At 50.5% G+C, this 27918-nt stretch overlaps 7 protein-coding genes across 8 annotated transcripts in view; 4 read left to right on the forward strand and 3 right to left on the reverse strand.

Annotated features, from left to right (window-relative positions):
• LOC108099046 (DNA N6-methyl adenine demethylase) overlaps window positions 1-6663 on the forward strand; it is a 91781-nt gene extending 85118 nt beyond the window's left edge. Inside the window, 6 exon segments of the mRNA XM_017202307.2 lie at window positions 5-209; window positions 274-437; window positions 587-1100; window positions 1431-1780; window positions 1783-2066; window positions 2068-6663. Of these exon segments, the coding sequence (XP_017057796.2) occupies window positions 5-209; window positions 274-437; window positions 587-1100; window positions 1431-1780; window positions 1783-2066; window positions 2068-4137 (3587 nt within the window). The 3' untranslated portion in view covers window positions 4138-6663.
• A 2374-nt stretch (window positions 6664-9037) lies between these two features.
• Window positions 9038-10760, forward strand: LOC108098979 (probable G-protein coupled receptor Mth-like 12). The gene is made up of 7 exons (XM_017202195.2): window positions 9038-9048; window positions 9172-9511; window positions 9564-9681; window positions 9772-9948; window positions 10014-10437; window positions 10489-10686; window positions 10742-10760. Exons 1-7 carry the CDS (start codon window positions 9038-9040, stop codon window positions 10758-10760), a joined length of 1287 nt encoding a protein of 428 aa, XP_017057684.2.
• A 2487-nt stretch (window positions 10761-13247) lies between these two features.
• On the forward strand, window positions 13248-13735 carry LOC108099188 (probable G-protein coupled receptor Mth-like 7). The gene has a single exon (XM_017202555.2). The coding sequence runs from the start codon at window positions 13331-13333 to the stop codon at window positions 13733-13735; it is 405 nt and encodes a 134-aa protein (XP_017058044.1). The 5' UTR covers window positions 13248-13330.
• Window positions 13736-14128: 393 nt separating this feature from the next.
• Window positions 14129-17885, reverse strand: LOC108099187 (N-acetylgalactosaminyltransferase 6). Its single transcript, XM_017202554.2, is given in 5 exon segments — window positions 14129-14699; window positions 14702-15149; window positions 15468-16233; window positions 16556-17315; window positions 17734-17885. Coding segments are annotated over 4 exon segments (2007 nt in total). The 5' UTR covers window positions 17137-17315; window positions 17734-17885; the 3' UTR covers window positions 14129-14487.
• A 215-nt stretch (window positions 17886-18100) lies between these two features.
• Window positions 18101-19288, reverse strand: LOC108099013 (28S ribosomal protein S35, mitochondrial). Its single transcript, XM_017202247.2, has 2 exons — window positions 19068-19288; window positions 18101-19016 (listed from the first exon to the last, which is right to left on the reverse strand). The coding sequence occupies exons 1-2, from the start codon at window positions 19189-19191 to the stop codon at window positions 18154-18156; spliced, it is 987 nt and encodes a 328-aa protein (XP_017057736.1). The 5' UTR covers window positions 19192-19288; the 3' UTR covers window positions 18101-18153.
• A 308-nt stretch (window positions 19289-19596) lies between these two features.
• LOC108099165 (autophagy-related protein 2 homolog A) lies at window positions 19597-25985 on the reverse strand. Of its 2 annotated transcripts, none has more exons than XM_017202510.1 (2): window positions 25857-25985; window positions 19597-25784 (listed from the first exon to the last, which is right to left on the reverse strand). In XM_017202510.1, the coding sequence occupies exon 2, from the start codon at window positions 25670-25672 to the stop codon at window positions 19877-19879; it is 5796 nt and encodes a 1931-aa protein (XP_017057999.1). In that variant the 5' UTR covers window positions 25673-25784; window positions 25857-25985; the 3' UTR covers window positions 19597-19876. The 2 variants fall into 2 exon arrangements, with proteins under 2 accessions (XP_017057999.1, XP_017058000.1); XM_017202511.1 differs by having other exon boundaries at window positions 25850-25985.
• A 436-nt stretch (window positions 25986-26421) lies between these two features.
• Window positions 26422-27810, forward strand: LOC108099011. The gene is given in 4 exon segments (XM_017202245.2): window positions 26422-26716; window positions 26719-27011; window positions 27069-27268; window positions 27327-27810. Coding segments are annotated over 4 exon segments (1131 nt in total). The 5' UTR covers window positions 26422-26517; the 3' UTR covers window positions 27766-27810.
• Window positions 27811-27918: the final 108 nt, after the last annotated feature.

Raw genomic sequence — 27918 nt, forward strand, 5'->3', positions numbered from 1 at the left:
GCAGGCACGGCCTCCTCCCTCATGGACCTGCGAAGGGAGTTCGAGGAGCGGTGCAACCTCACGGGTCGCCAGCTCAGGATCGAGAAGATCGTCTACACGGGCAAGGAGGGCAAGACCTCGCAGGGCTGTCCGGTGGCCAAGTGGGTCATCCGGAGAGCCGACCTGGAGGAGAAGATCCTAGTGGTGGTCAAAAAGCGACCGGGACACAGGTGAGTCTTATGACTTATGCACTCCTCAACTATCTCCAACTGCCTTCTTTTATGTGTTGTTTAGATGCATAGCCGCCTACATCGTGGTCTGCATGGTGGCCTGGGACGGAATGCCCCGCTTGGAGGCGGACAATGCCTACAAGAACCTCATCCCGAAGCTCAACAAGTACGGCCTTCCCACGACGCGAAGATGTGCCACCAATGAGAACCGCACCTGTGCCTGCCAAGGTTTGTAATCATAACATTTTACAAGTCATTTTACAAGGAACCCATTGAAGCATACTTTTTGGCCCCCCTTGAGATGGTTTTAAATCTCCAGATATTATTGATATGATGATGGCATTTTTAAGAACACAATTTCGAAACCTCTTTTGCAGGACTCGACCCGGAGTCGTCGGGCGCGTCGTACTCCTTCGGCTGCTCCTGGTCGATGTACTACAACGGCTGCAAGTACGCCCGCTCGAAGACGGTGCGCAAGTTCCGGCTGTCGGTGAAGAGCGAGGAGGCGGCCATCGAGGACCACATGAACCTGATCGCCACCCTGCTGGCGCCGGTGTTCAAGCAGGTGTGTCCGCGCTCCTACGACAACCAGACCAAGTACGAGCACGAGGCCAGCGACTGCCGCCTGGGCCTGGAGCCCGGGAAGCCCTTCTCGGGCGTGACCGCCTGCCTCGACTTCTGCGCCCACTCGCACCGCGACCTGCACAACATGCAGGACGGCTGCACGGTGCACGTGGCCCTGCTGAAGCCCGGCAACCGCGACGCCCGCCTCCCGGACGACGAGCAGTTCCACGTCCTGCCGCTCTACACGATGGACGGCACGGACGAGTTCGAGAGCGTCGAGGGTCAGCGGGACAAGCACCGCACCGGGGCGGTGCAAATGCTGGACAAGTGAGTGTACCGTTGAGTTTTGAGCATCCGCTCCCAGGCACTCGGTGCGAAATCGGATTTAGAAGTGGGGAAAGACGTCAGTAAACAGGGAAAAATGTGAAGGGTTAAAGATAGAAAGCATCCATTTAAATCACAATAATACATATCACTTGTCTAGATTGAATTTATATATCAGCTGAACAGATTGTTCAACTAAATATAAGATATACTACTTGATTGCTTAGCTAATGTTTCCTGACGACAACCTCCACTTAACCTCGATTTTCGTTCCGAGTGTTTATGTTCGAGGACTGTGCTAATATCCCCTTCTCCTTTCGCGTCCCCACACAGATTCCCCTGCGAAGTACGCGTGCGATCGACGCCCCTGATACCCTGCAGAAGGCACGGCAAGAAGAGGAAGGACGGCGACGATGCGGCGCCTCCGGACGGCGACCAGGACGCCGTGGGCGACGCCACCAGCCAGAGCAGCTCCAGCAACGGCGCCCAGTCGCAGACGCAGCCCGCCACCCAGCAGAGCAGTCCGCCGGCGCTGGGAGCGGCGCACATCAAGAAGGAGAACGGCGGCGCGCTGCCCGCCAACGGAGGAGCAGCTGGAGCAGCTGTTTCCAAGGCGAAGGGCAAGGGGAAGGGCGGCCAGCAGCAGAACAACTCGAGTGCTTCCACGCCGGGATCGGCGCCCCCTCCACGCCCTCGCCGCGCTGCCAGACGCCGGTGACGAACAACCCCAGTCCGGCGGGCAGCGCCTTCAGCACGCCGCCCGTCCACGGGGCAGCCGGTGGCAATCCGCAGAGCAACGGCGGCCAGCCGGCGGGCAACCAGCCGGGCGGCCAGCTGATGAGCTCCAACTCCAGCCTGATGAACATGGCCACCATGATCGACACCTTCACCGACGCCCAGCTGCAGTCCAACCAGATCTCGAGCACCGTCCTGGACTCGCCGTACTCCTACGACTACCAGACGGGCTCCCTACATCGACTCGCGCAACTACTACGGCCAGTGGCCGACGCCCCACGCGGCGATGGGCATGCAGGCGGGCGGAGGAGGCGCGGCGGGAGGCGGAGCGGGGGCGGGAGTGCCAACCCTTGCGCCCACCACCCCCTCCGCTGCCCAGCCCCAGCTGGCCACTTCGCTCCCCGGAGGAGCAGGCGCCGCAGGAGTCGCAACGGGCGGGCTGGCGACCACCGCCCCGCCCACGGCCCCGCCCACCCAGCTGGAGACGAGTAACGGCTACGGGCCGGCGGGCTACCAGTCGCTGGTCGGCAACCCGGCGGCGAACCTCAGCAATCCCGGAGCGGCGGTGACCAACCTGGAAGTGCAGCAGCAGCAGCAGCAGCAGCAAACGCAGCAGCAGCAGACCGGCCTCGCAGTGGGCGGTCTGGCAGCGGTGGGCGGGGCGACGGGAGACCTCAAGAGCCGGCTGGTCAGCGAGGAGAACCCCGACTCGACCACGCTGGTGAGCCACCACCACCAGCAGCAGCACCACCAGCACCTCCAGCACCACAGTCTCGCGGAGGGCAAGCTGACCGCCCTGACGGCCATGCAGCCGATGACGAACCTCGCCCCGCTGACCACCGCCCACCACCCGCAGGAGGGGTTCGTGAAGCCCAAGCCGCCGCCGAGCGACTACACCGCCCAGTACACGGCGCAGTATCCGAACAACTACCAGATGTACCCGCCCCCGCCGCCCCACTCGGCGTACTCCGCCTACGACGCCTACCAGAACATGAACAACCCGTACAACTACGGCTACCACCAGGCGTACTCCCCCTACGGCATGTACCCCCAACAGACGCCCCCGCCCACTCCGCCTCCCCCGTCGCCCAACTGGAACGTCTACGGGCACCACCAGGCGACCGGAGCCGTCAACTCGGGCTACGGCGGAGCGAGTGCCGCGATCGCCGCCCACGGTGGCTCGGTGGCCCCGGCGGGCGTGGGTCTGCAGAAGCCCATTGTGCCCGTGCCGGGACCTCTGCTGCAGCAGCAGCAGCAGCAACAGGTGCAACAGCAACAACAGCAGCAACAGCAGCAGCAGGAGCCTCCGCAGACCATCCTGCCCGACTTGAGCAACGGACAGGCGGGCGTTGAAACCGTGGCCACGCCCACGCCCACCGGCGAGTCCCCAGGAAACGAAGGGGCGAGCAACAATCCGGCGGGCGGAGGCCAGGCTCCCAGTGGAGCGACTGCTGCCACCACAGCGCCACCCGCCGCCTCGCCGGGCAGCAGCAACGCCAGCAAGATCGAGCCCATCGGCGAGGTGGCCGAGATCAACGAGAACATAGAGGCCTTCCAGGACCCGCAGATGGGGGGCGTGGCAATCGCTTTAAACCACGGCAGCGTGCTGATCGAGTGCGCGAAGCACGAGATGCATGCGACGACGGCGGTGCGGCGGCCGGACCGGCACCACCCGACGCGGATGACTCTGATCTTCTACCAGCACAGGAACCTCAACCGGTGTCGCCACGGAATCGACGAGTGGGAGGAGAAGATGCGCGTGAAGAAGATCAACACGGACCTGGACAACAAAGCCAAAGAGGAGCGCGAGCGACTGATCAAGAAGGCGGCTGGCGAGGACCTCGACGACCTGGACGAGGACGCCCTCATGCAGGACGACCCGCCGCCCGTCAAGAAGGAGTCCTCCGCCAACGGCCAGCAGCTGAAGAACGGCGCCAGTGGCAGCAAGAAGAAGAAGGCCAGCGGCGACTCCAAGAAGTCGCAATCGCAATCCCAAACGAGCAGCGAGTCAAAAAACGAGAAGGTTGCCCTCCACGCACCACCAACACTGACGACCACGTCGTGGACGCCCCTGTTCCCCATGCATCCGTGCGTGGTTTCGGGGAAATACCCGGAGGGCAATAGCAGTCCGACCTCGTCCACGAACAACGCGCCCGCCGCTGGTGGCTGTCCCGCCCAGCTGCAGCAGCAGCAGCAGCCGCCCCCTCCTCCTGGCAGTGGCCTCGCCCACCCGCCGCCGGTCACGCCCACTGGCGTCGCAGCCCCACCGCCGCCCACTCCGCAGCAGCACCAGCAGCAGACCTGAATCTCCTCGGGCTGCGGCGCTACTTTTGGTAGCCGGTTTTCGGAAGAGTCCTAGTCGTAAGCCTCCCCACACAAATCCACAAATCAGCCCTGTTCAGGATTTCAATTTCTATTTCGGCGATGTTGAGACATTCGACATTGTGATGAAAAGGGAGAAAGCGTTTTCAACTCGAACTACGATTTCTGAAATCAAACTATCCTTGGTTTTTCAAAAATTTGATTAGAGCAACATCATTTTTAGAGCGCATAGGTTCTACAGATCTTCAAACAAGCTAGACTTGAAACCAAAAAATTAAAAAAGTGTTAGTGCTAATGGTTTTTATAAAACTAAAAGTTATATGCGTCTTGATAACTGAATTCCTTTTCTATCCTTTTCTATAAAGGTAAAGAAATTGTTTGATACTTTTTCCCCATTTAAACCATTTTGCAAGCCAAACAAATAATCAGAACTTGAATCAAGAAACAGGGCTGTATGACTGAAAATTCACTTAAAGCCAAGATAGGAAAAGAAGTCAGAAGAACGAATTATTTTTGTAAAGACGTCTGATTTCGTGTGCCATAGGTCGAGAGTTAAAAAGAGTTACTGGAAAAGAGAATGCAGGCAAAAGAGTAGAGTTGACGCTGCCAGGCCAAAGTTGTCACCATTCCACAGAAAACAATTCCCAGATACAACACACATCATTCAGCTAAAATCACAAACAAACAACAAGTTTCTAAACAAAAATGCAGCTAGTTTAATATCAACTATTAACTTTAGTTTCTTAAGAGCCAGCAACAAAACAATTTCTGTTAAATCATTTATTTTTAAAGAAAAGCAAAAATACAAACTACAGAACGTCAGCAAAAACGAGCACTACTAAAACAAAAACTAAATAAAGAAATTTTTGCTTAAAGACACAAAAGTCATATTAAGAGTTAGTGGAAGTTGAAAAAAGATCATTGCCAAAAGTACAAATAAACCATTTTTTAACGAGCAACTAGAAAAACGTAAAGAATTTCGCAAGACAACAAAAGAAAATAGTTGGTAACAAATGAAAACAGTTTTTACAAAAGAACTACACTACACTAAATGATTTTTAAATTTAGTTAAATCCCTTATTTTCCAACAATTTGACTGTCCTTTGGGATTGACTCTAAATTGAGTGGCAGTGCCAAACGAATTTGAATTGTGTAAGAAGAACAACTGAGAAATTTCTCTCTTTCCTAATGATTTGTGCACTGAAAGAAATTTTTCAATTGATCAGCCGACTTACCGTTAAACCAGACCACTACAAAACAGTTCGAAAATGGTGCGAGCAGGACAACTAGAACTACAACTAGAGAAGAATTGAATATTTTTGAGAAAGTGAGAAAGAGACAAACAGAGCGGCATACGCTTGGTAAGAAGGAGACGAAACGATGGAAATGTATGGCAGCAAGACATTTTTAAACTTTAATCATAATTTAAACTAAGTTTAAGCAACACACACAAGCAACACAAAAGAAAGTTATATATTTATTTATGCGCAAATCGATGGCAAATAAGGGGTTAATTCTAGTTATTATTATTTCTGCAAGATTTAGTTTGAAAAACCCAAAAAGACTCGAAACCAATCAAGTATTAAGCACTAAACAACCAACAACTAATACTAAACTTATTTGCCTAACCATTTGTAATTGTTGTATAAAACTCAATAATAATTTGCATCCATCCAAAAGGTAAATTAAAAATAATGATTAATGAATGCAAATGTGGCAGCGCAACTGAATTTCAAATCAAATTAGTCTACCTACATATAAATATATTTTGCACAAAACAAAACAAAAACGAAAGGATAAGCTAAAAACGGTTATTGATAATATGATTTTTAATTTGGCGAACGGACATGTAGATCGTATATGTAAACTGTACGCGTAATACACGTAATGTACGTAATGTAATGTATATGTAAGGCAGCGAAGAAGACTTTTGAGCAACAAGAAAAAACATGTTTTGATAAATATTTAAATGTTTATATAAAAATATATATATTAATATAACTTATGATAATTGATAATTGATTAACTGATTACGCGAGCCAACAACTATTATAGTTTGTAAATGCTTTTTTATCATTTTCAAATAAAAGCAAATCCTTTGCCATTATTAAGTTACACACCCCAAACCGACTTTTGAGTTTAGCGGGGCGCCCGGCGTGCACCTTATATATAAACTATACGTATTGGCATATGATAACGCAGAAGCGAAACCAATTAACACTGAGCAGCATAAGTATAAGCGGAAATCAGAAATCAGAAATCAGAAACGAGAACACAGATAGCGCACCTGACGTAGCGACTTTCAGGTGCGAGATCAGCGAGAGATACGATATAGCGATGATACATACATATTGTAAAACGATACACACAAACCGAGAACGTAAATACAGATTGTGAAGCACGAAGATGGATGGATGAGAAAAAACGTAAATTATATTTATTTAAAGTACGCGCATGGAAAGCAAACAGATATTAATATTAAATAAAACAAAAACAAAGTTAAAATTGCCATATTGCGTTTTCTTTTGCGGTGGAAAGATGGAAATGGGAAACCGATGATCAAGGATAAAAACACTTCTGCGGAGAGGGATTTAAATTATGCAAAGTTACACAAATAATAATAGCAATATTTATTTCAAAGCAGGTGTAAGTACCAAGTTATCAGGAAATAAATAAAAAGTACATGTATAAAATATAGAATTATGCCAAGAATCTTACCTCCATCGTTGGGATTTATTTTTATAATTTTCTTTTAAATTATTAGGTATGTGAATGATTCACATTATTTTCGGCTTATCACAACCAAATATTATTGCACAAAGCACTCACAAAAACAAAAAATAAAAAAACAAAAACGCGACTGTACATAGGTACTCTATGTGCATGCACACAAACATACACGCCCTCATGCATGCATATTTTGTGTGGGGGACGCTTGCATTTTAGCTGCACTTGCTTGAAAACCAGATTTTAAGAGATATAACCGTTAAATAAGACTCGCATCTTATACCGCCGACATTAATCACTTATTTTTTACACTTTTAAATATTTTTGGACACTTTGTTTAGATTAATTATCATTTTAACCGGCTGCCAGCGCATTTGGGATCCGATGCAAGCGAGGAAGGAAAACAGAATGGACGATAAAGCTTTTGGAGTTGCTCTCCTTCTTCCATTTATGATCCTACAAAAATGCATACAACCACACACGCACACTTGCATGCAAACTATGTGTGGGGGACGCTTGCAATTTAGCTGCACTTGCTTGAAAACTCAGATTTTAGGCAATATAAGCGTAAAATATGGCTTGCAGCTCATGCCGCCGACATTATTCACTTCTTTTTTATACTTTTAACTATTTTCTGACACTTTGTTTTGATTAATTATCATATTAACCGGCTACCAGCTCGTTTGTGACCCGATACACGCGAGGAGAGAAAACAAAATGGACGATAGAGCTTTTGGAGTTGCTCTTCTTTCATCCATTTATGATCCTACACACGCACACTTGCATAAATACTATGTGTGGGGGACGCTTGCATTTTAGCTGCACTTGCTTAAAAACACAGATTTTAAGAGATATAACCGTTAAATAAGACTCGCATCTTATACCGCCGACATTAATTACTTATTTTTTACACTTTTAAATATTTTTGAACACTTTGTTTTGATTAATTATCATTTTAACCGGTTACCATCACATTTGTGATCCGATGCACGCGGGGAAGGAGAACAAAATGGACGATAGAGCTTTTGGAGTTGATTTTCTCTTCTCCATTTACGAACGTCTTTCTTTCTTCTGCTCGCAGCAGGAGCTTTTATTTCCTTAAATCCTGGCTCAAAAGCTTGCATTTTTTGCATTACTCCTTTTCCTCTTTTTCTGTTTCTTAAATTTAGGAATTGTATTCAACTGACGAAATTTATAAAACGACTGTATCAATTACACCTTTTTCTAATAAGAAGAATAGGTTATTAATTTTCACCTTACTTTAAAGCGATTTTGTATGTACTATTTTCGGTATGCAACCTATCGTGAATTTTATGGACGTATTCCCTGGAGCACCATCTCCTTCGGTCCCAAAATCCAAGCAACAATAGCACGACTTGGAAACTACAATATTTTTGTGATCTCAAAATGAATGGGTGCTCAGCAGGGGCGGTCGCAGGGGGGGTGTCCGGGGGTCCGGACCCCCCCCCCCCCCTCAAAAATCTCAGACTTTTTCAAATTTCCTTACAGCACACGGCTTTTCAACCATAAAAACCAAAATTTTTTTGGTCGGACCCCCCAAAGGAACAAATTTTTTGATCGGACCCCCCAAACGTAAAAATTTTTGATCGGACCCCCCAAACAACAAAAATATTTCGATCGGAACCAACCCCCCCCCCCACAAAACTTTTTCTGCGTCCGCCCCTGGTCCTCAGGGAAGAATTGTTTTATAAAAAAGTCATGTACAAAAACTCGGAAACAACGGCAGCTAAATACTCTTCTGCTTAAAACTGAGTATGAATCTAGTATGAAAGTTAATCTATCATAAAAGTCAGAGCTCGAGCCATCTGACAATATAAATATAGCATCATAATCAGGAATCAATAGTATATTGATTGATATTGAATCAATATATTGACAATATTATTGATAGTATGGCAGGCTCGGAAGTATTTCCTTAACTGCGTTACAAACTTTTATCTGAAATGATTAGATCCTCTGAAAGAGTATAAAATAGGGGATATTATCTTAGCTCAATCCCCAATGGTCCAGTTTAATTTTGGGGACTGTGACTAACTTCCTGCTGATTTTCGCTGCAAACTTTTTAAAGCCGCAATCTGACCTGATTAGGGTTCAGTCGAGCTTAGTTCTCCGAGAAGGAAGTTTATAAATCGAAAATGTGGAAGATGTTAGGGGTATTCCTTGTACTAACTTTCGTAGAGAAATCCTTTACATATATTCAAGACTGCAGTCACGAATATTTCGTTGATATTACGCAATCGAAAAGAGTCGGCGATACCTATTTTTATAGTGGCATCGAAATTCCTGCAAACCTGACTGAGCCGAGTTATGTCAGTGATTCTTGTGAGGAAGAATTTCCGGACCAGAAGATCTACAGGAAGCACCTGACTGCATGTATCTGCAAGGATAAGCCCTGTGTCAAGTTCTGCTGCCCCCGAAAAAATACGTTGCCGTATGGCCAATGCGATGACGACTTCAAGAAGAAGATTGCTTGGAATGACCACTATTTGGATATGGTGTCCAGCAGTGGGAACACGTACAGGCTTAAAGACATTAACATAATATGGGAAGCCTGGACCGAGGACCACTATACCGGCCTTCTGAGCCAAGATGAGTACTACATGTCAGAGGTTTGCCCTTTGATCTGCAAGGGTTTCCGCATTTCTAATTTAAACTCTTTAGGACGGTAGCCTTTTCAACGTTCCCATTACCACGATACTGACTAGAGATAATTACTGCATTTATCCCCAATTTAATTCGGACTTTCCCAACGGATTGTGGTTTTCCCAACCGCATTGCAGTACGATGGAGAACTACTACTTTACCGGAGGCAATTCATAACTGAAAACACCACGTATGATTTTTGTTCTGATTGTGTGTGATCTTTCAGTCATGGTGATATCGGTACTTGGATTCATCCTAACGATGGCCGTTTATCTTTACGTTGCGAAGCTCAGGAATCTGTTTGGAAAGTGCCTGATTAGCTGGTTGCTCTGCATATCCATCAAATTTCTTATTGAAATACTAAACACCCTTCTCTCCGTCAACTACATTTGCGTTCTAACAGGTTACTATAGTTAAGGAACTCATTGGAAACCAGGGTTGTTACTACCAATTTTATTTAATTCGCAGGCTACTGTTATTACTTCTTCACGATGTCGTCCTATCTCTGGTTTTCTGTAATGAGCTACCACCTTTGGAGGCGCTTCACTTCGCTCGATGCGAGTGAGTCATTGAGTCTCTTCCTGAAATACAGCTCCTTTGTGTGGGGAACCACTGCCGTTCCGACGGGAGTCATATTCCTGATGAATCTGCTTTGGGGGGAGGATCTCAGGAAGTGGCACTGGATGCCTCTAGTGGGCGTGGCAGAGTGTGTCGTCCACGTGTATGCACCCTACAAGTGGATTTACTACGATGGACCGTCGCTGATCCTGAACGTCTTCAACTTGATCATGTTTATCCTGACGGCCGTTCACGTTCGGAATTTGAAGAGCAACCTGAGGAAGTTGAACCGAGGAGAGGCGACGCCAACCTGCTTCGATTTGAACATAAAGACGTAAGAATTACCTACCCAATTCAGGATTTCTAATTCAGGATTCTAATTCAGGGTTTCAGTTGGGCGGATTTCTGCCCTCATGGGCACAAACTGGTTCTTAAGCCAATTCTCAGTTATTTTTAATGAATTTCAGTGGCTTAAAAATACCATAATTATTGAATTATTCGGCTTCTTTAATGCCTCCTTTGGAATAATGATATTTATGCTGCTAATCCTAAGGCCCAGCACTTTGTCACTAATCAAAGAAAGGTGAGTTTCTTGATATAGCCAAGTAGGTTTGAATAACCCTTTATCTTCCGAGTAGAATTCGTGGAAGGCAGTGAACCAGAACCGCAAAGTGGATTATTTGTAATGTAAAGTTCAATACATATTTTAACAACTGCTAACACTTAATTAAATCTTAAAACAATTTTGGGATTCACTATGAAATTTCCTTTTATAATGTCTTTAGAGTCTTGCTCGAAACCAAACAAAACTCTCTCAATCTTGTGGCAATCGGAATTGCGTTGAGATGCACTATGGTAAAGATACAAGGATATTCTACGGTGCGGCGATGGAAATGTGCGCTTGAGTCGGGTTAGTTGTAAATTGTAAAGTGCGAATTAGCGGAACAGCCTAAAGCTTACAACCTAACTATTTCAAAACAAATCGTTATGTTTTGTCTTTATGATTTTCATTTTATTTATTATTAACGCAAATGTGTTGCCTTTTTCGCAACCAAATACTTTTGCGCAAAGGACTCACAAAAACAAAATACGATCAAACTCGACTGTACATATGTGCATGCATACATACAGGCACAGATGCATGCATACTTTGTGTGGGGGGACGCTTGCATTTTAGCTGCACTTGCTTTTAAACACGGATTCTAAGAGATATAACCGTAAAATATGACTCGCACCTTATACAGCCGAAATAAATCACTTATTTTTTACACTTTTAAATATTTTTGGACACTTTGTTTGGATTAAATATAATTTTAACCGGCTACCAGCGCGTTTGGGATCCGATGCAAGCGAGGAAGGAAAACAAAAAGGGCGATAGAGCTTTTGGAGGCGGTGTTGTATCATATGTACTATTTTCGGTATGCAACATATCGTGAATTTTATGGACGTATTCCCTGGAGCGCCATCTCATTCGGTCCCAAAATCCAAGGAACAATAGCACGACTTGGAAACTACATTATTTTTGTGATCTCAAAATGAATGGGTGCTCAGCAGGGGCGGACGCAGGGGGGGTGTCCGGGGGGTCCGGAATTTTTCGATCGGAACCAACCCCCCTCCCCCCAAAATTTTTTTCTGCGTCCGCCCCTGGTCCTCAGGGAAGAATTGTTTGATAAAAAAGTCATGTACAAAAACTCGGAAACAACGGCAGCTAAATACTCTTCTGCTTAAAACTGAGTATGAATCTAGTATGAAAGTTAATCTATCATAAAAGTCAGAGCTCGAGCCATCTGACAATATAAATATAGCATCATAATCAGGAATCAATAGTATATTGATTGATATTGAATCAATATATTGACAATATTATTGATAGTATGGCAGGCTCGGAAGTATTTCCTTAACTGCGTTACAAACTTTTATCTGAAATGATTAGATCCTCTGAAAGAGTATAAAATAGGGGATATTATCTTAGCTCAATCCCCAATGGTCCAGTTTAATTTTGGGGACTGTGACTAACTTCCTGCTGATTTTCGCTGCAAACTTTTTAAAGCCGCAATCTGACCTGATTAGGGTTCAGTCGAGCTTAGTTCTCCGAGAAGGAAGTTTATAAACCGAAAATGTGGAAGTTGTTTGGGGTAGTCCTTGTACTAACTTTCGTAGAGAAATCCTTTACAGATATTCGGGACTGCAGTCCTGCCGATTTCGTTGATATTACGCAATCGAAAAGAGTCGGCGATACCTATTTTTATAGTGGCCTCGAAATTCCTGCAAACCTGACTCTACCGAGATATGTAAAGGATTATTTTGAGGAAGAATTTCCGGACGAAGTGATGTATACAAGGCACCTGACTGCATGTATCTGCAAGGATAAGCCCTGTGTCAAGTTCTGCTGCCCCCGAAAAAATATGTTGCCGTATGGCCAATGCGATGACGACTTCAAGAAGAAGATTGCTTGGAACGACCACTATCTGGATATCGTGGCTAGCAATGGGAACACAACGGAGTACAGGCTTAAAGACATTAACGTAATATGGGAAGCCTGGATCGCGTGCCACCCCCCGAATTTCTGAGCCAAGATGAGTACTACATGTTTGAGGTTTGCCCTTTGATCTGCAAGGGTTTCCGCATTTCTAATTTAAACTCTTTAGGACGGAAGACTTTTCAACATTCCCATTTCCACGAAACTGGCTAGAGATGATTACATGTTTGAGGTTTGCCCTTTGATCTGCAAGGGTTTCCGCATTTCTAATTTAAACTCTTTAGGACGGAGGACTTTTCAACATTCCCATTTTCACGAAACTGGCTAGAGATGATTACTGCATTTATCCCCAATTTAATTCGGACTTTCCCAACGCCCTGTGGCTTTCCCAGCAGCGGTGCATTGCGGAAAAAGACTACAACTTCCTCGCAGGCATTTAATAATTTAGAACACCACGTATGATTTTCGTTCTGATTGTGTGTGATCTTTCAGTCATGGCGATATCGGTCCTGGGATACATCCTTACGATGGTCGTTTATCTGTTCGTTGCGAAGCTCCGGAATCTGTTTGGCAAATGCCTGATTAGCTGGTTGCTCTGCATATCCATCAAATTTCTTATTGAAATACTGAACGCCCTTCTCTCCGTTAACTACATTTGCGCTCTAACAGGTGACTATATATAGTAAGGTAACTCGTTAGAAACCAGGGTTGAACTCAATTCACAGGCTACTGTGAATACTTCTTCACGATGTCCTCGTTTCTCTGGCTTTCTGTAATAAGCTACCACCTTTGGAGGCGCTTGACTTCGCTCGACTCGAGGGACTCCTTGAGCCTCTTCCTGAAATACAGCTCCTTTGTGTGGGGAACCATTGCCGTTCCGACGGGAGTCATCTTCCTGATGAATCTGCTTTGGGGGGAGGATCTCAGGAAGTGGCACTGGATGCCCATAGTGGGCGTGGTAGAATGTGCCGCCTACGTGACCGGTGCGCATGCCTGGATTTACTACAATGGACCGATGCTAATCCTGAACGTCTTCAACTTGATTATGTTCATCCTGACGACCATTCACATTCGGAAAGTGAAGAGCAACCTGAAGAAGTTAAACCGAGAAGAGGCGACGCCAACCTGCTTCGATTTGAATTTGCAGACGTAAGAATTACCTATCTAAGATAATTTTATTACTTAATACTGATTCTAATTAAACTTTCTGGTTCTCAGTTACTTACAGCTTGTGCGGATTTCTGCCCTCATGGGCATAAACTTGATCATAAGCCAAATTTCATTTATTTCTTATGAACTTAAGTTGCTTAGAGAAACCATATTTTCTAGGTTATCCATCTGGTTTAATGCCTCCTTTGGAATAATTCTATTTGTGCTGCTAGTTCTAAAGCCCAGCACTTTGTCACTTATCAAGGAAAGGTGAGTTTCTTGATATAGCCAAGTAGGTTTGAATTACCCTTTATCCTTCCGAGTAGAATTCGTGGAAGGCAGCAGGACCAAGGCCGCACAATGGAACTCATGCTTTTTTAAATAATTACACAATACATATTTTAAAAACTGCTAAAATTTAATGGAAAACTATTTTTCTGGAGTACAAAGTCATGTAGTCTTATGACAATTTTGGGGTTCACTATGAATTTTCCTTTCATAATGTCTTTAGAGTCTTGCTCAAAACCAAACAAAACTCCCAAGCAAACGGAATTGCGTTGAGATGCACTATGGTAAAGATACACGGATATTCCACGGTGCGGCGATGGAAATGTGCGCTTGAGTCGGGGTTAGTTGTAAATTGTAAAGTGTAAAGTAGCCGAACAGCCTACAGCTTACAACCTATATATTCTAGCCTAGTTATTTACAGCGAAGTGGTCTAAGTACATGGCAAGTGATACTCTCGGTGTGCGGCGGCTAGAGGCTGAGGACGAGGTCCTCGGAGTAGTTGTCGAGCGCCGTCTGATTGAAGGAGCCGAAGTTCCAGCGCTGGTAGCGGTTCTCCTCGTCGCACTTGTTGACCACCACCTCCTGGGAGAAGGGCAGCAGCTCCAGGCACCGCCTGCCCTCCGTGCCGTGCTTCAGCAGCTTATTTCGATAGTCGTAGAACCAGTACTGGTTGCCCCCTGCCCGTGGCAGTCCCACAGCCAGACGGGAGCGTTCGCATCCCAGATCTGCACGTCGAGGCACTCCTTCTTCCGCCGGAGCCGCAGGTCCCGCTTCCAGCTGAGCTCCCAGAACTGCGTCCGCTGCGGCAACTTCAGGTCGCTGGCGCACGCGTACATGCCCATCTTGTTGTGCTTCTTCCTGCCCATCGTGTCCAGGCAGAGGTTCGTGTTGCCCGCGTTCTGGATGCCGCCCATCGCGTACGAGGGCGGGTCCACCGGCGGGTAGCTCTTCATCAGGTCGAAGGCCACCTCCTCCATGAACCACTTGAAGGACTTGCACTTCAGCTTGGTGCGGATCGCCTTCTGGGCGGTCAGGTCTCCCGGGTCCACGCTCTCGTACAGTCCGTCGCCGTGGCTGTACAAGTAGTGCTTGTACTCGTCCATCCAGACCTCCGCCACGCGTTTGTAGTTCTGAAACAGGAAGGAGAATTAATCAGGGGAATCCATTGAAAAATAATATATGTAAATACTATTAAAATGAATTCATTTTGATTGAGGGGTTACTCTTTTATCTGTTTAAAACTATGCAATAAAATAAGAAAACAAGTTTGCTTGGCAACAAATGGATTGATGGACTATCTGTTGATGCTGATTATAATTATATTCGTCAGTTTAAAAACTGGTTTTGTGTAAACAAAGTAATACTATTCGTTACAGCGGGGAATAGTTCTTTTTAAGATGCCTTCAATTCCGAACCTCATGTGGGTTTCTATTCCCAAGCAATCTTACCTTGTGCAAGTAGTCGCCCTTCCTGGGACTCGGCTGGTGGTGGCGGGGTCCGCGGTAGATGTGGCCTATCCGGGAGCAGGGGGCGTCGTACATCTCGCCGCCGCACATCCAGATCTTGAAGCTGAGCTCGTACTGCTCGCCGCCCCAGATGTCGAGGCCCTCGTCGTAGCCGCCGAGCTCCCAGAAGAACTCCGCGGAGATGGCGAACAGGCCGCCGGCCATCACGGGGCTCTTGAAGGGGTCCGCCGGGTGCTTGAGGTCCTCCTCCAGGAGGGGCAGCCGCTTGTAGTAGAACTCCCAGTCGAAGGCTCCGCGGGCGCCCTCGTCCTGCGCGCGATAGTTGAAGTTGGAGTGGTCGATCACGTCGATGAAGGGACACACCGCCGTCCGCTTGTTCAGGGCGATTGGTTCCAGCAGCGGCGGCAGCCAGTTGTAGTTCGCCTCCACGTGCGAGTCCAGGAAGATGAGCACCTCGGCGGTGGCGTTCCTGGCTCCCGCCGCCCTGGCGCCAATCAGTCCCGTGCGCCGCGGCAGCCGCACCACGCGCACCCACTTGAAGTGGTCCGCGATGTAGGCCTCCAGGTCGTGGCCCAAATACTCCCGGTCACTGTGGTCGTCCACCAGGATGATCTCCTTGAGCAGCTCCGGCGGCGAGCGGTTGATCAGGCTGTGCACCGAGCGCATCAGCACACTCAGATACTCGTTGTAGAAGATGATGATCACGCTGACCGTCGGCAGCTTGGCCACATACTCCTTCTTGCGGCAGCTGTGGAAATTTAATTTAATTTAATATAATTTAATAAGAAGAAAACCTTATGAAGCTTGCCAAGAATATAGGTACTGAATACATCATTAAGATGGTTAGATTTTATCTAGATACAATGTAGTAAATACATAAATAGCAGGCAAGAAAACATAACAAACGCGGAACGATAAGCTGTCTGAAGAACAAGATAACCAGATAAGTGGAATTGATAATTGATGAGTCCCCTCACTATTTGTCTTCATTTAAAGAGCTAGCAGATAATCACAGAAAGGAAGGTGTATTGAACCCTTTGGAGAGCGCGGATTTCGAGTGAAATACTCACAGGGGATGGCGAATGTCGGGCAGCGATCGGTTGACCGATATGGAGTCGGAGAGCAGCGCGTTGAACCCGTTGTCCATGGACATCTGCTTCTCCAGGTCCCGCTGCGACTCGTCGTCCAGCGAGGCGGCCTTGCCCTTCTCCCCGAGACCCACCCGCTGAGCGTCCCTGGCCATGGCAGTGTAGTCGTGCCAGTCCTTCTTCACCGAGCCATCTGCGGGCGCAGCCACCTGCAGCTCCTCCTGCGGCTGCTGGACAGGCTCCTGATCGTGGGCCTCCTCGTCGTCCTCCGGCTCTGGCTCGTCGATCTTCTTCAGCTCCTCGGGATCCTCCTGGGAGTCGGGCTCCTCTGGCTTTGGCCGCTTGACTGGCTTAGCTGGCTTATCTGGCTGCGGAGCATGATTCCTGGGCTGGACGTTGCCGGAAAGGCCCGCCTGCTCGGGCTGGGGCTCCAGGCCGTGGTGCACGGGCTTGTTGGTGAACGGACTGGCCGAGATCCAGCTGGTGATGAGGATGAGCAGCGTCAGGGAGACCAGGAGCAGCAGCGAGGCCTTCACTATCCACTTGAGATTGGGGCGCCGCATCTTGCCGGAGATCCGTGGTTACGTGTCCGTTCCGCGGGTCTCTATATCCACCATTAAAATAGTGTGGTGCTCGTGGAGGTTCGGCTGATATTAGATTGTTGGCTCAGGTGTTTCTGGAGTTCTGCTGTTTGCTGGTCTGTCTGGTCGCTTTATCTGCAACGTGGTTTCCCCTCAAAAACCTTGGCGACGTCAAATGGAAATGCAAAGAAGAAAAGTTGAAAAATTCGGAAACGTAAGCACCTAAGTAAGTACATATATATGTACATATATCTTTTTAAGTGGCACGCAGAGCACAAAAAACACGAAAAGATAAGCGAGGCCTTTTCACCAAACTAAAAGTTGAGATAAAAGAAATGGTAATGTTCCGCACTCAAAGAACTTCCGCCGGCTTCTCTCGTTATCGCGAAAACACTTATTTTTGTATAGAAAATGTAAGTATCATAGCCTTTAATAGCACTTAGCCAACTGGCGTTGTTTATAATTCCCGATTTTATTACTCTACCGCTTTTAATCAGGTGAAACGTCATCAGCAGGTGAGAGTTCTTATCAGAAGATGGGGATTTTCACGTTTGTTTGGGGGCTCTGATTGTTTCTTACCTGCTTGGTTGCAATCAATCTAAACAGCCATCTGATCTGGGTTCAATAAACTAATAACTACTAATTAGCATAGCTAAACAAAAGTTTGCTTCCACGTCCGCCGAAATTCGGTCGTTATTTGCTCGGTTCTTGGCGCTGTTCTGATGGCGTTCACAGTGATACGCCTTCATCTGCCGCAGAAACAGCTGTTAGGGTATTCGCCCCGAAAAAGGGCGTACTCAAAAAGGGGTCACACTTTACGGCGAACATGTTTGTGATTTTTAAAAATGCTAATTATTAATAATTATCTTACTTAATTTTAATACAAACGTCCCCAAATTTGTGAACGACCATTACTCCATCTTAAGCTAAAGCAATAAGGTTAGCATTAATTTAAAAAGTTTATTGGTTTCTAACACTTCCATTGTCGTTTTGAAATCCCTAAGCAATATTCAACATTTTCTTGACCTCCTCCTTGTACTGGCCCAAGTTGTACTCGTTTTCGCCCTCGTTGATCAGTTGCTCGACGCAGCTGGCGTAGCTGGCACTGGGAGCCACCTTGGGAGCTCCCTCCTTGGCGCCCCAGTTGAGGATTCCCTCGGCGGAGAGCTTCGACTGGTTCCGCTCGAACAGGTAGACCTCCATGTCCGCTTCCGACTTCGTTGCCTCCCAGGGCTCGGTGATGAAGGACTCGTGGTAGCAAGCGGTGAGCAAGTACATGGCGTAGTCGTAGTTCTGCTTCCTTTGCGGACACCGATCCGTGACGAACGTGAGGACGTCGGTGTCCTTGTTGTAGCGATCGCCCACGAGGCGCAGGAACTTGTCCCGGGCGTGCGAGTCGAACTTAAGATCGGAGAGCTTCAGCGAAACGGTGACCCTCCTGGCCTCGGGGTTCCGGATTGTGGGCAAGCTGTGGCAGTAGTCTGTGGTCGTGACCTCCACGGGGAAGTGACGCTGCCACTTGGCCTCCGTCTCCAGCCCCTTTGGCCAGGGCGTGCAGAATCTCTTGATGGCCTCGCACTGCTGCCGAATGGCCGGCGGAGTCAGGTGCAGAAAGTTGGGGATCTTCATGAGCTCCGCATTGGCGAACTTCGAGGGGGCCGCTGCCCCGCGTTCCGTGAATCCCTGGCGGAGCGGCAGGGGCACACTGGCCGGGTGGAAGGACCTCGGCCCTGGCCAAACGGACGTCCAGTCCTGATCCACCGCCATGCGGGTGGTGCGCGGCGGAGTGGTGGGATCCCTGCGCGGCTGCTGACGCCGCTGGAACTGCTGCTTCACCGCCCGCAGATTCAGCACTCGGAACTCTGTTCGAACAGGAAGATAAGTGTGCGGCTTTTTAATGGTGTTTTGTTTACCTTCGTCGACTTCCACTTCTGGCTGCTGTTTTTGCTCTTGACTGGAAAACAAGCGGACGCTGCTTTGTGCGGCCTGTTTTTTGCCTGGCAGGCGCTCCCACACTCGAGTAAGGCTAGCAGACATGGCTTTTCACTTTGGTTTCCTTACAGAATTGTATTTTAATTAAAAAATCAAAAAGTTTGTGCGGCTTTTACGTAAACCATGCGACACCTAACTGACATTCACCACGAGCTGGGTGTAGCAGCTGTTCGCATGGGATTGCCATTCACAGAAAACGTTCTACCCATCATATGGTAAAAAATAACGGTAAACAAAGCTTTCATAACAACAAAAACAATATTTTTGAAATATTTAAAAACAATTACGTTAAATTTAAAAGTGATGTCAAAACAATAACTCTTTTTTATGATATACTCACATTTCAATTTAAACTCTGTTATGGAAACCATACCACAGAAACTTCCATTTAAATTGCACTTACAAGTTTACAAGTTCTGGTTCCACCCAGAATAAATAAATACAGTGGGCTCATTTTTATATACACTTTTATTTGGGTAAAATAATACAAAAATATATGTAACTTTGCTGTACTGTAGTATGGCTAAAAAGGAAAAGTTCAATCACACCCAACCAGGAGTCTCCGATCGGGATCCCGATCCCTCCTCTTCCGATCCTTGTTCTCCTTTTATGTACATGCGATGTTTATTATTAGTAGAACAATAGAAAACACTACGTTATGCTGTAAGCCCCGCGAACTAAATATACCGTTAACCTAACCGCGCCATAGGGGATTCCCCCACGGGATTGCCTAGTGGATCTCCTGCTTCCACTTGTCGCGCGCCTCCAGCTTCGCCTCCGGAACGAGCGAGCTCTTGGCGCCGCCCAGGATGTTGGTGGTGGCCTGGGTGGCCAGCACCGCCGGGCAGACGACCAGCTGCGGGATCTGGCGCACCACCGCTCCCACCGCCCCGCTGTAGCCCTTCTGGTCGTGCTCCGTGATCGCCGCCTCGATGAGCGTGCTCGCCGACTCGTTGATCCCATCCCTCACTATGGAGTAGGCGTTGGCCACGCCCTCGCGCAGATCCTTGGGGCGGCCCTGGCGGCGCCTCCGGCCCTGCCGGCCGCCCTTGCGCTTCTTGAGCGAAGGACCCGCGGAGAGCATGTCGAAGGTGGTCTCCGCCGTGAACTGCAGCAGGTGGATGATCCGGGAGGTGATCTCCAGGGCGGCCAGCGCCGTGCGGGCCGTAAAGCTCTGCGCGCCCAGCTGGAAGCCGCGGATGATGCGGCCGTCCTTGTTGTACTGCTCGATGGGCAGCCGGAAGAGGTCGTAGACGCCCTGGAAAAGCTGCAGCACCGCGTTGGCGGGTCCAATTCCACTCAGGATGTTGGGCAGCTGGTTGCGCTTGATGTCCTTGAGCCACTCCTTGGCCAGGAACTCGCACAGCTTGTTCCAGCCGAGGATGCCCCTCCGGTTGACGATCTCCCGCAGGCTGATCCCGGATCCCTGCAGCTGGGCGAGGCCCATGATGAGTCCGGTGACGGGTCCGCGCGAGAGCTCGATCCTCCGTCCGTGGTAGTCGAAGCAGATGGGCAGCGCCGGGCTGAAGATCACCTCGCGGAAGAAGACGGGCGGGGCGGTGGCCGGATCCTCCTCGAGGTCCGCCTCCGAGCTGTTCTCCTCGATGAGGACGTTCAGGTTGCGCTCGACCATCTCCTTCACCTCGGAGTCGGGCAGCTCGTCGGCCAGCTCGTCAGCCAGCTCCTCGGGCAGCTTGCTCACCGACATCACCGGCATGTCCGCCGGAGCGGAGGAGGAGCCGCTGCCCTCCGCCTTGGGAGCGCCTCCGCCGGCGGAAGTGCCTCCGGAGTTGCGGAACATCCCGGAGAAGAAGTCCTCCAGGAAGAGCAGGGTGTCCTGGTCGATGTTGAGCTTGATGGGCAGGATGGAGACCCGCAGGGAGCACTCCTCCGCGGAGCTCTTCTGCGGATTGGGGCGCACGTTGAGCGCCTTCACGATCACCATGTTCTCGTCCGGCTTGTGGACGAGGCTGTGGCCCGTCGGGTGGTACAGGAACTTGTTGATGTCCGAGGAGCGCAGCCGGTCCCGCACCTCGATCTCCGAGACGAGCAGCACCTGGCGCGAGGAGTACATGGAGCTCAGGGGGTAGGACTCGTACGAGAAGCGGATCTTCGAGAGCTGGATCTCCACCAGCACCTCCGGGTTGCGCTGCGAACCCTTCGGCTGCTTAGACAGACCCTTCCTTTCCTGCTTGTCCAGCTTGTCCAGCGGCTGCGACACTCCGTACTTGTAGGTGTCCGACATGCCGAATCCTCCAGCGGAGGAAGAAGCGGAGGGAGAGGATCTCCTTGGCGGCTCGTCCAGCGGGAAGTCCCTGCCGCCGTAGAGGTGCCAGGTGAAGGTCATCTCGCAGAGCGTGTAGCTGCTCTCGGCCACCGGGAAGTTGGCCGGAGGTCGCAGCAGGTCCACCTTCTCGTGGGGCAGCTCGAAGTGGTTGTCGACGATCTGCAGCGGCTCCTCGGAGACGTAGATCTGCTTCACGCCGAACTTGTCCATGCGGGAGACCTCCTCGCCGTGGATGAAGTCGAAGTCGCGCTCCTCCAGCGTGGCGTTGCCCAGCGAACCCAGCTCCTGCTGCACCTGCGATCCCAGCGAGGCGGGCACCTGGTGATCCTGGTTCTGGCTCTGGTGGTAGTAGGACTGCAGGATCACGTTCGACTCGAAGTCCAGGATGTCGCCGATGACCGAGGGGCTCTCCACCATCAGCGACTTGCTCTGCAGCTTAACAGGAGTGGCCAGGTTCTTGCGCCGCTCCTTCGGCTCGTCCGGAAAGTAGAAGATCTCGATGCCCTCCTCCCGCCCACCAGGAGTCCTGTTGGTCTTGGGGCTGGGCGCGCACTCCACGTCCATGACGGCGTCGGCCATCAGCTTGCTGACGTGGTTCTGGGCGTGCTCGCTCACCTCCTGCTCCTCGCTGGCCTTCGGCTCCGCGGGCCGCGCCTCCTCGTTGGGGAAAAGGACGGGTTCCTCCGGCGGGCAGAGGTCCCTGTCGTTGGCCACGTAGGCTATCAGCTGGGCGAGAGCGGCCGCCGAGTCGAAGCAGGTCTTCAGGTGCATGTCGTGGATGGAGGCGCGCAGGTCCACCTTCGGCCGCCCGCTTCCCTCGGCTCCCAGCCGGAAGGATATGTTCAGCAGGCCCAGGTTGAGCACGGGGATCAGCGAGTCGTTTGGTTCTTTAAGTGGCCCCAGCTGGAGCACGCAGTCCTCGGCCAGGAGGCGCAGTGTGCAGCCGCTCATCGAGGAGATGATGTTGCTGCTCAGGGTGCAGTAGCCCAGGTCCAGGAAGGCGCGCTGCGGGAAGAACCTCGGCCGGTAGTCGATCCCCGCGTTCCACACGTGCAGCTGCAGCTCGGAGACCAGGGCGAAGGGTTCGTAGGCCTCGATGGGGAAGTCGGCCACGTCCATGAAGTCGATCAGCTGGGTGAGCCAGCTGTGCTCCGAGTGGCAGGAGTGGTGCTCCAGCACGGCCCCGCTGATGCCGAACGACATCTTGATCCGCTTGATGCGCTGCTCCGGCTGCTTCTTGATCTCGGCCACCAGGGAGAGGACCTCCGCTCTCTTCCTCTCCCTCTGCTGGTGAACGGCGGCCAGGTTGTAGATCGTGGGCAGCAGGCTCTCGTCCGGCAGGTCGCTCCAGGCCAGCACCAGGTCCTGCTGCGTGCTGCCGCAGTGGAGGGCCTCGATCTCGCCCAGCTGGATGCAGAAGAAGCTCCTGGTCGCGTCGTTGTCCAGCCCGTTCACCGTGAACAGCCGCAGCTCCTTGAGATTCACCTGGAACTTGCCGCACTCGCTGGTCCGCTGATTACTCTCCGGATCGAGGAGGTGCGAGAACAAAACCAGCGATCCCTGCTCCACGAACATCTCGAAGGAGAAGGCCTCGTTCCGCACAGGCGGCGGCGGTGCAGCGGAAGTGGAAGCAGGTGGTTCCGCCATCGAGAAGTAGATGCTGCTCTCCATGGCGCTGGTGCTGAGCAGCAGGTTCCGCCGGAACTCCTCCAGCTGCGGCTCCGCATCCATAGAAAGGCCCCTCGATCCAGCACTTTCCTCCTCCCGCGGGGATTCGTAGTGCGGCGAGCGCGGTTCCCACATGAAGAGGTCTCCGTTCAGGCGGTTGTAGATCAGCTCGTACATGGACTTGGACTCCAGCACAACCTTGACATGCGGGATGAAGGCGAAGACCTTCAGCTTGGAGGACTGGGTGCAGCTGTCGCAGAACTCGTTGATCTCCTCCGTGTCTCCCGGCAGGAGGGAGTCCGTCTTGTCCCCGCCGCCATCGAGTCCCTCCACGTGGGACGTGTATCCAAAGGTGCACTTCGAGCTGAAGGGCGACTTCCTGGCAGGCTTCTTCTGGCTGTCGCCAGCTGACTGGCCGTCCTGCAGCTGGAGTATGTCGATCTGGATCTTCTTCTGGTTCTGGCTCTGCTGGCACTTCGCCAGGCGCACCGCGCTCTGCTTGTCCGCGTCGCAGTAGAAGGCGTCCAGCTCGTCGGCCAGGATGCTGATTTGGGTCCGCGAGCTGACCACCAGGGCCCGGAACTCCAGGGCCAGGAAGTCCCTGCGCACGTTCTTCTGCCACCAGGGAACCTTCTGCGGGTCGTTGGCCGCCCGGCCGTCCACCACCGGGAAGCGCAGGTGGAGCCGCAGGTTCTCGCACTTGACGCTGAACTCCGTCTGGCTGGGATCCTCGGGATAGGGATTCGGGGGCGCGGAGTCCCCGGCGAAGGGGGAGCAGCCGAAGAGGGCGCCCAGGCGGTCGTATATGGAGATGTCCAGCTCCGCCGTGCACTCGTCCAGGCTGCACTCGATCTTGTTGGCGCAGCGGTTGTGGTTCTGTTTGAACATGGACGAGGAGCTCTGTGTGACCACGATCTCCGGCCGGATGTGGTAGCCGTCGGGGCAGTTCCGCTGGCGGTCGAACTGCAGCAGGTGCTCCATCGAGTTGTCCAGCACCTCGCAGAGGTCCACCGCCGTGGCCGAGAGCGTGGTCCGCGAGGTGAGCTCCTGGAAGTAGCGCTGCTGGCTTCCGCCGACGATGATGGGGGCTGCGCGCAGCAGGAGGTAGTGCTGCTGCTGCAGGGGCATGTGGTTCTCCAGCAGGGTGCCCGCGAAGAAGCCACTGGCAGTGTCCGCGTAGCGGAGGTAGCTCGCCCGGTCGAAGACCGAGCTGCCGCTGTCGATGCTGGCCGTGTTCTGGACGAGGATGTCCCGGTGGAGGGCCACGCCGTAGAGCTTCGAGATCTGCACCTTGAACTTGAGTATCTCGCCCGACTTCTCCGTGTAGCCGAGCTCCTGCTGCAGGGTGTTCGTGCAGGAGGTGAGCATGCTGTTGGTGGACTCGCTCATCTTCCGGCTGCGCGAGTAGACGCTCCTCGGCGCGTTCCCGGCCCCGTAGCCGGAGTACTCCGACGGCTCCGGCTCCGACATTCCCGTGCACCAGTCTGCGTTCTGGCCCAGGATGCCCGTCATCCTGGTGGGCTGCTGGTGGCCCTGCATCTGGTACTCACTGGGCGGCGCCGACTTGAGGCTCCTGCCCTTCTTGGGTCGCTCCTGCTGGCCGCCGCTGTTGAAGCCCTTGGAGAGCTCGACGAGCAGGTGGATTTGGCGGGGCGTGAGCATGAAGTAGATGTCGTCCAGGCTCAGCTCCAGACTCACCTTGGGCCCCGCGATGTTCTCCGTCTGCTTGATGCTGATCTGGATGTTCTGGGCGCCCTTCAGCTCGACGATCTTGCAGAGCTGCTCGTAGGGAGTGGGCCCGAAGCGGGGATCCATCACGTCCAGCACCTCGGAGGTGTGCAGGCTGAGGCCCTCGATCACCAGGTTGTGCTTGGCTATCATGGGCAGGGCGTTGAAGCTGCTGCTGGGGTCCGTCTCGGTCTCGGTGTCCTGCGAGGTGGACATGGTCATCTCGTAGCCCGTCTTGTTCTTGTACTCCACCTGGCTGGCCTGGAAGGAGAGCACCAGCTTCCTGTCCGACCTCGGCAGCAGGTACTCTATGTTCAGCGTGGTGTTCGTCAGCTTGGCCCGAATGCGGTTGAGCACATTGTCGATGGTCTCGGCGAACTTCTCCAGGCCAATCAACGCGTTGTTGTGGTTGAGGAAGGGCACGTCGTCGTCCACCTGCTTCATGCACTCCTCGGCCATTTGCATTGAGCTGCTCACCGACGACCACATGGACTCCAGCATGGTGGTGCCGCTCTGGAAGCGGGTCACCGGCCGCAGGGTGATGGTCAAGTTTGAAATCTCCAGGCTGCTGTCGTTGGTCATCAGGGCGTTCCAGGGAACCACCACTGTGAGGCAGCCAATGTGGCCCGAAACCACCTCGAAGGCCCAGCCCTGGTCCTCGAAGAGGTCGTTGAAGGCGTTGACCTTCAGGAATATGTCCTCGACCACCGCCTTGCCGTTGTAGAGATCAACCTTCAGCTGCTCCAGGTTCAAGTTGTTCTCGAAAAACTGACCCAAGTATCGCTGCAGCAGGTAGCGACACATTTTGGTCTTGAGGCCGTCCCACGGATTAAACCACGACATCTTGTCTGTGAGTTTTAGTTTTCCACGTTTTTCCTCTTTGTGCGTTTTAAATTCTGCCTGTTATTATTCCAGCGCAGCAGCAACAACAACAACACGCCTTTGTTATTGTGCTCTGTTGACGAACAGGGAAACGGAAAGGAATTTAAGGCTTCAGCTTGAGATAAGAAAAACGCTTACCACTCACATTTCACGGTTGGTGGGGGCGGAGGGCGGCTGCAAGAGGGTATATATGTGCATTATTTTGGAAAATAATGAATTAATAAAGCGTAGTAGCGAGTGACCATCAAGTTGGCCCTTGTTCTTCTTCTTTTCTTTGCTATGACAGTGTGACCATGTAAGCGGAGGTTAGAAATGCTGTTTGTTTAGGGCAGTGCGCCAAGGGGAATGTGTTTACTTATAATTTAAAATTTTATAAGGTTCTTTAACATATTCTAGCTTATGCGGAGAGATATGTGATGAAACATAGAAACCATTATTTCCTTACTTAACAGTGTTGTATTCACATTTATTCCTTTTTTTACATATTAAAAGCTGCAGGTTTGTTTTCATGTAGCAATGATTATAGTTTTTCTCATATTTGCACATGTTCTTATATAGAAATCGCAGAAAAATAAAGAAACGACTGTCCAAGAGACTCGCAAAAAAAATGATTTTTAAAATATTAATGTCACTTATACAAAATAATACCCCAAACCAAAACCACCTGTTGATACCCTGCAGTAAGTCATACTTAGTTCAGTGTTGAAAAACACAGCTTCACACACAGCTGTTCGCCTGCAAAGTTCTTAATTGCATTTTTGTTTCGCTTATTTTTCTCTTTTGTTGTTTTTTAGTTTGCAAGTATAATGATTTTTTTGCATTACTTGACCCTTTTGTGCCTGGCTTTCGCCTCCATCGAGTCAAAGTCCATCAAGAAGTCGCATGTTAACCTGCTGGAGCCAACATTTGATGAGGATGAGAAGCTCCGGAAAGTGGGGATGTCCCCGCCCGTAATCTCCAGCAATGTGCAACGTGTGCTTGTCCCCTCCATTGATTCCCCCGAAAAGACTGGCAGGGCAGGTGGTTTCCCCATGCCCCAGGAGATCCGCAGAAACCAAAGGACAATAACTCCACAATGGAAGTTTCTCAAGATGATAATTGGCAAGGCAAATGGTTTCCCCAGGCGCCAGGAAAACCCCACGTAACGAAGAAGGTGCTGGAGAACTCTGTCGAGAATTACACCACAGAGAATGTTCAGACCGTGGAGTCCACGACCGAGGACCATTGGCAGGGAAAGTGGTTTCCCCAAAGCCCCAATGAGCCACACAAAACACAACCGAAGATTTGCGATGATGGCAAAGTGAGTACCATACAATGTTCAAATGTTCAACAACTGTATTCAAATTCCATTTTTCAGAATAACCTGGCTGTGGACTACGATCCGAATGACATACGTGATAGCTTAAACTATTTGTGCATCAGCAGCAATCGCAGCTTGTACCAGCCAGACCTGACTAGAGAAGCGATTCTCACGGAGCACTTTCTGCCCAGTGCCTACTTGCCTCCTTCCAAGTGCCTTAACGAGCCGATTAGCTACTCCCACCTGCCGGCGACCAAGTAATGCAAACGAAACCAGCACTTTCCGACGACTTGTCATCGTTACTTTCTGTTTTAGCGGCCCCTATCGACCTTTACCGGCCGAGTACGGAACTTATTCCTACCTGCCACCGCAGCGATACGTCCGCAACCTGGCAGAAGGTGCCATTGTGATGCTCCACCACCCCTGCGCCTTTCCCGGCCAAGTGCAGCAGCTGCAGGACATCGTGACCGGCTGCCTGTACCGTCACCTGGTCTCCACCTCACAGGCTCTCAGTCCAGAGCGTCCCTTGGCCCTGCTGGCCTGGAGCCGCAGCCTAGAGATGTCTGTCGTGGACCGACGCCTGGTGGCGGACTTCATCCGAAAACACGCCAGGCAGGGGCCGCTGGCTCCAGAGGAGTTGTCGCGGGTGGTCGACAAGCGGGCGACTTACAAGGAGGGGTTGCTCTCGGAAGCTCATCTGGTGACCACGGCGGATGACTACGAACTGTGCGGATACCTGCAGGAGGAAATGTAGGCGCAACATGTTAACTACCTGTTTAAATATAATTCGAATACCTTACCAAGTGTTTTATTTAATTGTAAAATATTTTACACGAACAGGGGTCAAAATACCGACCATGGTATGCCACTTTGGGGAATCGCGCTAAAATTGACAAATTTATGAGCT

This window comes from Drosophila ficusphila, unplaced genomic scaffold (genome assembly GCF_018152265.1).
Source record: "Drosophila ficusphila isolate 14025-0441.05 unplaced genomic scaffold, ASM1815226v1 contig_288, whole genome shotgun sequence".
Lineage (NCBI taxonomy): Eukaryota > Metazoa > Arthropoda > Insecta > Diptera > Drosophilidae > Drosophila > Drosophila ficusphila.